The sequence below is a fragment of the Nicotiana attenuata genome, chromosome 1, assembly GCF_001879085.1.
Source record: "Nicotiana attenuata strain UT chromosome 1, NIATTr2, whole genome shotgun sequence".
Taxonomy (NCBI): Eukaryota; Viridiplantae; Streptophyta; class Magnoliopsida; order Solanales; family Solanaceae; genus Nicotiana; species Nicotiana attenuata.
The window spans coordinates 58,957,041-58,965,714 of record NC_031989.1 but is presented as its reverse complement, the minus strand read 5'-3'; the positions used below and the strand labels follow the sequence as shown (position 1 = coordinate 58,965,714).

Here is an 8,674-nt window from a genome sequence, read left to right as displayed (position 1 = left end):
AACTTCAACATCTTCTGCTGAAGTTTTGAAAAAGCTTAATGACAAAACTAATGAATCCAGGACAAAAAAACTTCAGCTTATTTAGTGCTGAAGTTTTTACAAATGAACTAAATAACTTCAGCATCTTCTGCCGAAGTTTTTGAAAAAGCTTATCCAGGACAAAAAAACTTCAGCTTATTTAGTGCTGAAATTTTTATAATGAACTAAATAACTTCAGCATCTTCTGCTGAAGTTTTTGAAAAAGCTTAATGACAAAACTAATGAATCCAGGACAAAAAAACTTCAGCTTATTTAGTGCAATTACAAACAAAAACTTCAGCAAATAGAGAACAAAACTTCAGCTACTATGCTTAAGTTCAGCAATTACAAACAAAAACTTCAGCAAATAGAGAACAAAACTTCAGCTACTATACTTAAGTTCAGCAATACAAACAAAAACTTCAGCACACTTGGTTCAGCACACTTGCTACTTCAGGCCCGTCTACTAGAATGCTGAAGTTTTGCGTGATTGCCTTTGCTACTTCAGCCCTGTATGCTGAAGTTACGCGAAAAAGTGGTACCCTTGCAATTTTTTTTGCAAAGCGGGCACAAGTTAAAACGTGACCCAAAAAGCGGGTATAGATGCAAATCCCCCAAATAATTTAATGACTCAGGCCCAATAAAGTAAATGTTAATTAACCAGCCGTAAAATTACACTGGATACCGAGCTAGTTCGAGAGAACTCATCCAAATTTTGAGATAATGGTTATGNCCTTCTCCTTCTTCGTTTTCTTCTTCTTCTTCTTCTTCTTCTTCTTCTTCTTCTTTCTTCTGCTGTTGTTGGTGCTGCTATGGAACTTCAGTTCATGGGATAATTGCCATAAGTATGTTTATCAGATTATTTAAAAACAAATTATAAATATTACGTAAGTTAGTAGACAATAATTTGTGAATATTTCTACGTACGGAAAGTTTAAGGTCACACTTAGTGATTCTTTTCATGATAATTCTGTTCTTTTCACGTTTATTTGTTTCCAAAATTTTATGATTTAGATAGTGTTGGCAATCTGATTATTTTATAGTAGTCTGATTATAACAAAACTAATGAATCCAGGACAAAAAAATTTCAGCTTATTTAGTGCTGAAGTTTTTACAAATAAACTAAATAAATTCAGCATCTTCTGCTGAAGTTTTTGAAAAAGCTTATCCAGGACAAAAAAACTTCAACTTATTTAGTGCTGAAGTTCTTATAAATGAACTAAATAACTTCAGCATCTTCTGCTGAAGTTTTTGAAAAAGCTTAATGACAAAACTAATGAATCCAGGACAAAAAAACTTCAGCTTATTTAGTGCAATTACAAACAAAAACTTCAGCAAATAGAGAACAAAACTTCAGCTACTATGTTTAAGTTCAGCAATTACAAATAAAAAATTAACAAATAGAGAACAAAACTTCAGCTACTATGCTTAAGTTCAGCAATACAAACAAAAACTTCAGCACACTTGGTTCAGCACACTTGCTACTTCAGGCCCGTCTACTAGAATGCTGAAGTTTTGCGTGATTGCCTTTGCTACTTCAGCCCTGTATGCTGAAGTTACGCGAAAACGTAGGTACGCTTGCAATTTTTTTTGCAAAGCGGGCACAAGTTAAAACGAGACCCAAAAAGCGGGTATAGATGCAAATCCCCCACTTATACTGTTGAAATATGACTGACTCACTTTTTTTAGCTGAATTCTTTTTGGCACTTCAGTTTCCCCTTCCAACTTTTGTTTGGTGAAGCCGTGAAGGTTAGAAAACCGCCTATTAATTTGATACTTCAGCAAATGGAGAAAAAAAAATTTGATACTTCAACTTTTCTTCCCTGAAAACCAAATAGATTAGCAAACAGCAAGCTTTTCCTCTCTCTCTGTCTCTCTCTCGCGCTCACCTCTATTCAGTTCACCTAGAATTCACAAATTCCCAAGAAGGTACACAACTCTAATTCAAGAAGAAGTCATAAAATATTGATCAATTAACAGCTGATCGCCCTTTGCCACTTCCTTTACATACAAAGAGATCTTCAGAATAATCCCCATCAGCTCCATCAGATACTAGTATCCAAAATTGAAGATGAACAACTAAGCGGAAAATGAAACCAAAAATTTAATGAGCCTGTGAGGTGGCGTGCCAGCCTGTGAGGTGGCATGCCATACGTGTCCATCCCACCAAAATGTCAGTACCACATAGGATTGGGCATCCACCTTGGGTGACCCCAACGGAAGAGGTGTATATTTAGGCCACTAATATAATAGTTGGGATATTTTTGTACGAATAATATAACAGACTTTTGACCCTTTTCCCTTTTCAAAATTCGCTTCGTATCACTCACAAAAATTCAAAAACAATTCTAAATCATATTTATGTCCAAACACAACTCTAATTTTCAAAACCATTTCCACTTGAACTCTTTTTCTACTTTTTTCCGAATTTTCACGATTCTTATGTCCAAATGCCAAATAAATTTTGTAAAAATAAAAATTGCAGTGTTAAAATGAGGTGAAAATTTGCATGCGGAGAAACAAACTAAAAATTGGCAAAACTACTTAGCAGTTAGCACCCTATAGTAAGATCACTTTTCTTGTGAAATTATAATTCAACCAGCAAAGTTCAATTGATGTTGTGAATCAATTTGACGTATGATAGATGACTTGTAAAAGGCATAATTAGCACCCTTCAATGGAACGTCATTAGGATTAGAAGTCTACAACTCTGTAACTCGTGTCTATGAAGAGAGAGGCTTGTAACAACGCTCAGTCATTGGGGATAGAATTTGTTCTTTTAGACTTAAAAGAGGACTAATAATACACACCATACGCAATAAGAAAATGTTCTAATTTGTATCAATCAATCGCTCAGTTTGATGAATTATATTGCACAAATTAGGGCTAAAGGTACCATATATCATGGAATACAACACTTATCTTTTCTATATCGTTGTTGTCTTTGCCATCTTGCTCATCTTGCGCACACCTCGCCTATTTCATCGGTACCTATTACCTTCCACCAGTACCGGTACCAAATAACTCTATCCATCAAGGGTTACGCAGATAGGAACAAATCACCTAATATTTGTGTCAGTTGTGATTTGAAGATTTGAACCACTATCGCTCATGATTTTTATCCACTTCATTGACTCTACGTAGCACTTAAACGTCAGAGTAACTATTTGAACTCTTCAACACAAAAAGATAGGGGTCTCCTCTTAGTTCAACTCCGAGATCTCAAATACTCGTGCTGTTTTATCCATAGAGACAGAAACGAGGTACTCCCCATTGGACGATGCAGCTAAAGACTGAATTGCTTCAGTGTGTCCATTAAAGGTCTTCACACATTCTCCAGAACGGCTATCCCATATCCGCACTTGCCCATCAACACAACCCGTTGCCACATATCTACATTGTCCCAACCACAATAAGCATGTCACGCCCTCCTATACAAGGTATTGTCAGTGAATAGCAAGCCAATGAAAACAGTGGGGGTTTATTACAAAACTTTCTTGAAATAGCAGTGTGTTTGCAGAAGCAATATATACAGAGAGGAGAGAGCACAAGGAAGGAAGTTTAAACCTCATGTTCACATATGGAGCGAGGTAAGTATTGTTGCAAATCCCAGATAACAAGCTTATTATCCATGCCTCCAGTTGCAGCCCAAGGAGCGCCGAGAGTCATTTCAGATTATGAAAGTAGTTTAAAGCAGCAATTATTAATTTAGCAATCCAAAAATAAGTATTAGAGAAAGGACATTCAAGGCATACAATATACGACAATCAATCAGGATTGTTTTGGCAGGCAAAAGGATTTAGTAGAAAACTTCAAGGTGTGAGAACAGCTGCGTCAGTCAAAATAAATATAAGATCCCTACATACTACGTTTTAAGCCAAACTCATTTTCATTAAGAGGTACACCCTTGTTTTCGTCTTTCATCCTGTTCTCCATCTCAAAGGAGGAACATATCCATGCAATGGTGGGAAGAGACTTCCCAAAAAACTTATGCCTGTAATAGGCTCAAGAAGAATGGTTCTCCGGGCTTAATATCAAAGATTTTCTCAAAGTAATCTTGAGTCAAACATTGAATTTCAAAGAAACAAGGGCATAGTAACAACGTAATGCTGACCACTATGACTGATAGAAAGATAACACTAACCATACACAAACTGACAACAATATTGTGGCAGATAGCATACTAATTGTATTCCTTTTAAGCAAGAAAACATACAAATAGTGTGGGTTATCCGCAATATAAAAGCTACTCAAAAGATTGCTTTTATCGTGCCATATTGCAGGAAATGAATGTGTGGTGTATATATATATATATATTTTTTTTTTTTCCAGCCCACATCACATGCCATTGGATCTTTTGGAAATAAGTTTCTACGTACTAGTCTAACAGACAAATATTTAAACTGAAGCTATAGTACTCCACCATGACTTTCTTATTGCTAGGAAATCAAAGTCGATTCATCATGTTTTTGAGAACGCATTTCTTTTCGACTTGCTAGTCCAACAGACAAATAACTAAACTGATGCTATATTACTCGACCATGAATTTCTTATCCTGGAAAGCTTGATGCTTTCTTAGGTCCAATTCATATCCAAATACACTTTAGAACCTTCTTAAGGATAAGAAATAGTCTAAGCAGGATTTTCTCTTTTGAAACCACAATCTGTTACTTAATAAGACAATTAGAAATCCTCAGCAGCAAAATACAACATGATGACCACACAACATCTGAATGCAGCACTGCAGATACAGTTTTACGCACAAAAGGTCCTTAAATAAACTTGGCACCAGGGCTTAGTTCAAGTGGCAACAGTTGAGGAACTTGTGCCTTAGGTCACAGGTCCGAGCCCTGTGTAATGCAAACTAAGCCTGGTATTTAAGTGAAGAAGGGTAGAGGGGCGGACCCATTATCCCCGAGTTTCAAAGGCTGTGGTGGAGGTTTAGATCCAGACAGATTTCTCGGTCATAAGAAATAGAAAACCTCACATAAATTAATAGATGACTGCTAAGAGCCTAAGACACAGTTGATTCTGAAAGTGCGTCAACATTTGGTTCCTCTTCTGGCAATTTTACAATATGACAAAAAAGTCTTCAGTGATCAAGACACATTCACATGTTTGGGGTTTAGTTGTTGCACAATTTTTTCCAGTCCTCGTTCCTCTTACAGATAAAAGGCATTGAAACGGTAAAAAAAAAACAAGGATAGATAGAAAGATGTCAGATGTAGACAAAACCTTGCTGAAAAGCTGTCACATTCTATCGAATCTGTATGAACACTCAGAGAAGTGACAACCTGACAAGAAAATAATAATCAGTGATCAGACACACAGCCTCCAAGGTCTGGAAGCAGCAATTACACAAGAAACCATTGTGAGAAATGTAAAGTGCAAATTAACATCCATCGAAATTTCTGACCTTTCCAGTAATTATATTCACAATGTGAGCCGAACCATCCTTCGAGCCTGTGAGAGCAAGAGTTGAATCTAAGCTGATTGTCAAGCATGTCAATCCTTCTGTGTGATACGGCTGACCTTGCAACAATAAATAAAATATTATTTCAAAAATTAACAAATAATAATACTAAGACCAGATCTGACAAATCATGTCTTAATCTAGAAAAGTAGTTTCTCTAATGAAAGACCAATGTTGAGACAAGAAATCTCGCCATTGATAAGAGTGCTAACATCATTTCTTGATATGGAAGTACAGAGAGCCAGTTCAACACAATAATGCGAGGAAAAAATCAAGCAAGACATTGATCAGTAAGGTCCTTGAGAATTAAAGAAGAGAAACACTAACTTAGCAATATATTAACACGTGCTTCAATCCACAAATTTATCCAGGGTTTTATATCTAAGTCACGTCCCCCAAAATATGGGAACACATTTTATTATTGCCAGAAAGGCTTCTACCTTCTTTTTTGAGATAAGTGGCAGAAAGCCTTCTATCTCTAGGGCCAGAACCATTCCTATTTTTTGCGTGTGTGTGTCTTGGGGGTGGGGGGTGGACTACAGCTATACTTTTCACCTAATTCCGAACATTGTGATGCAAAAGAAATCAAGACAGCAGCAGCCAGAAAGAAAAAAAACTCACCTCTTACAACATGGATACTTTGTGCACTTTTTGGGTCCCATATCCTCAGGGTCGCATCATCGGACCCAGTACAGATTAATTTACCTGAGCAAGCGTATATAAGAAACATAATTTCTACTCAAACGGAGGAAAACACAAGCAATTTTATCAGAGAAACAAGGAAGTACCATCAGGAGTGAAACCACCACACGTTACACTACCAGCATGACCTAAAAACGTGTTCATAAAAGCACTGCTATCAGTATTCCACATCCAAACAGAAGAATCCTCTGAACCTGCCAATACCACATGTCCTCTCGGATGCCACCTGACCCACTGAGCAACCTCCCACTTTATAATTGATCTCAAAATACTTACACAAAAATGGATTCTTATGCACAAGAAAATGTTTCACCTCTATTCCCATTTCAGGACCTTCAAGTGTGCCTGTCGGACTACCTGAAGTTATGTCCCATACTCTTATAAGCCCATCAAGGCTCCCAGAAGCAAGCAACTGACCATCAGTACTAAAAGCCAAACTAGATACAGAATCTCCATAACCTGCACCATATCTCAAAGAGCCTAAATTAAAAGGTGTATGAATAAGAGTCGATCGAATAAGCGATACAAAGACAAGAACCATTCTTATGATAAAGACAAGACAAAGATTCTTAGTGTAAGTCACGACTCATTTACCTTGCAACTCAAAAGCAAAATCGCCTTGCCCAATCTTCCACATAAATACTGTATCATCTCCACCACCGGTTGCCACCAAACTAGCATCTGTTGGGCTGCAGGTAACAGTGTATACTTCACCTATAAAGAGGAAAAGGTATTGAAACAATTAAATTATAAAGAAAACAGTAAAAAAAATCCACTTCAAAGGACAAACTAATTATAGACTACCCAATCAGGAGGCATTGACAACAATTAACTCATGGATACATCTAAGTATTAACTACTACAAAATCCATGAGAACACATTTAACCTCCATATCTAAAATCTTTGTTCCGGTGAGGTAAAACCATCTGATCTGAAGTAGATTCCACAAACATTGATGCAATTATTTCTGTAAGGTAAATATGTGGGAAAATTCCTGTATACCAAGAGTATACCAAAAAGTGGAGGACAGGCATATGATGGAATAATCTTGATTATATTTCAAGATTAAGTGCTTGTCACAATATTAACAGCTGGATCAGTTTGCTAGAATCATAACATATTTTATTCTCTTTTATTGAAGTACGTCGCCTTCCAAAAGAACTCCAAATCAAATCATGAAGATTTAGTTGGCTATTATTCTTTTTTTATTTTTTGGAAGAACGAGAAATCCATCTAGAGCCGACCTTTCGGGCCAACCGCAGCCTCCGAAACTCGGGGATGATGGCCCCTTACCCTTCTCCACTTAAATACCAGAGTTAGTTCACTTGGCGCAAGGCTTAAACTTGTGACCTGAGGCACAAGCCCCTCAACCTTGGGGCTTAGTTGGCTATTAACTTAATCCTAATTTTTATCTTAATTCATGCAAAAGTTGGATCTTGTCCTCAGAGAAAAATCTTGATCCAAGAAAGGCCAAGCTGAACATAACCCTTTTTTCCAATCCCATACTCCACGTATAAAACTTGTTTGGTTCTAAGCCTCAGAATTAGTTTCTAGCTTCTGCAACTACTATCCATTGTGTCTTAAACAATAGCATGTATGCTCCACCATGACAATTGGGTTTCTTTTTTTTTTTTTTTTTAATATTATAGGTAATATATTTATTTCAGCAATTAGAAAGTGATGTGAAAGTATTTACGACGATAGACTACATTACGAGTTGTGTAATGAGCTCAAAAGGTCAACCATGACCTCAATGTCATTTGCAACAGCCATATTGCACCAAAAAAATAAACAAGATATTTAATGATAATTACAAATTAAAGTTTGCTCTCAAAAACTCTTTCATTCCTTTCCTTCCAAGCTATCCACCAAATCACTAAAGGGATTGTGTTCCGGTTATCCTCTTTGCCTTTTCTAAACCCCTTAGATGCCAACTCTATAATAACTCCTTTTTTTTTTTTGAATTTGCACCGGGTGTCCGAGTCTCTAAGAGCCTCGACTAATCCCGGGGGTGCACATGCCCTCGACAAGGAGTTTCCCGCAAGTGCACCACGGTTAATTCAGGTTTTACCCAGTCCGATGGCCATAACTCCTTTGTTTTCATTGGCATTCTCCAGGTGACCCCCAAAATACTTAAAAAGAAGCTCCATATCTGGGAGGTAAATAACAGTGAAGAAATAGGTAGTTGACATCTTCGGCTTAATTACCACAAAGTGCGCACCAGCTGTATATGTTGATTTTCCTTTTCTGAAGATTATCGTGCATAAGACATGCACCCTTTCCACCAACCACAAAAAACATTCTACTTTTATTAGTGCCCTGTTGCGCCAAATGCATTTCCAAGGCCAGTTCTCAACAAGGGGTTTTTAACTACTTGTAGAATGATTTAACAGAAAAGAGGCCTTTTGAATCGTGAATCCACCTTATAGAATCAGTTGGTGAGAAAAAGGGAGAATTGTGAAGTTGTTGCAATAAAGAAG

The 8,674-nt window shown here is 37.0% G+C and overlaps 1 protein-coding gene across 1 annotated transcript; it reads right to left on the bottom strand.

Annotated features, from left to right (window-relative positions):
* On the bottom strand, positions 3,222-8,386 carry LOC109236462 (angio-associated migratory cell protein-like). The gene is made up of 10 exons (XM_019402648.1): positions 8,266-8,386; positions 7,081-7,188; positions 6,788-6,907; positions 6,507-6,652; positions 6,280-6,427; positions 6,113-6,196; positions 5,435-5,550; positions 5,270-5,312; positions 3,586-3,692; positions 3,222-3,449 (listed from the first exon to the last, which is right to left on the bottom strand). The coding sequence occupies exons 1-10, from the start codon at positions 8,384-8,386 to the stop codon at positions 3,222-3,224; spliced, it is 1,221 nt and encodes a 406-aa protein (XP_019258193.1).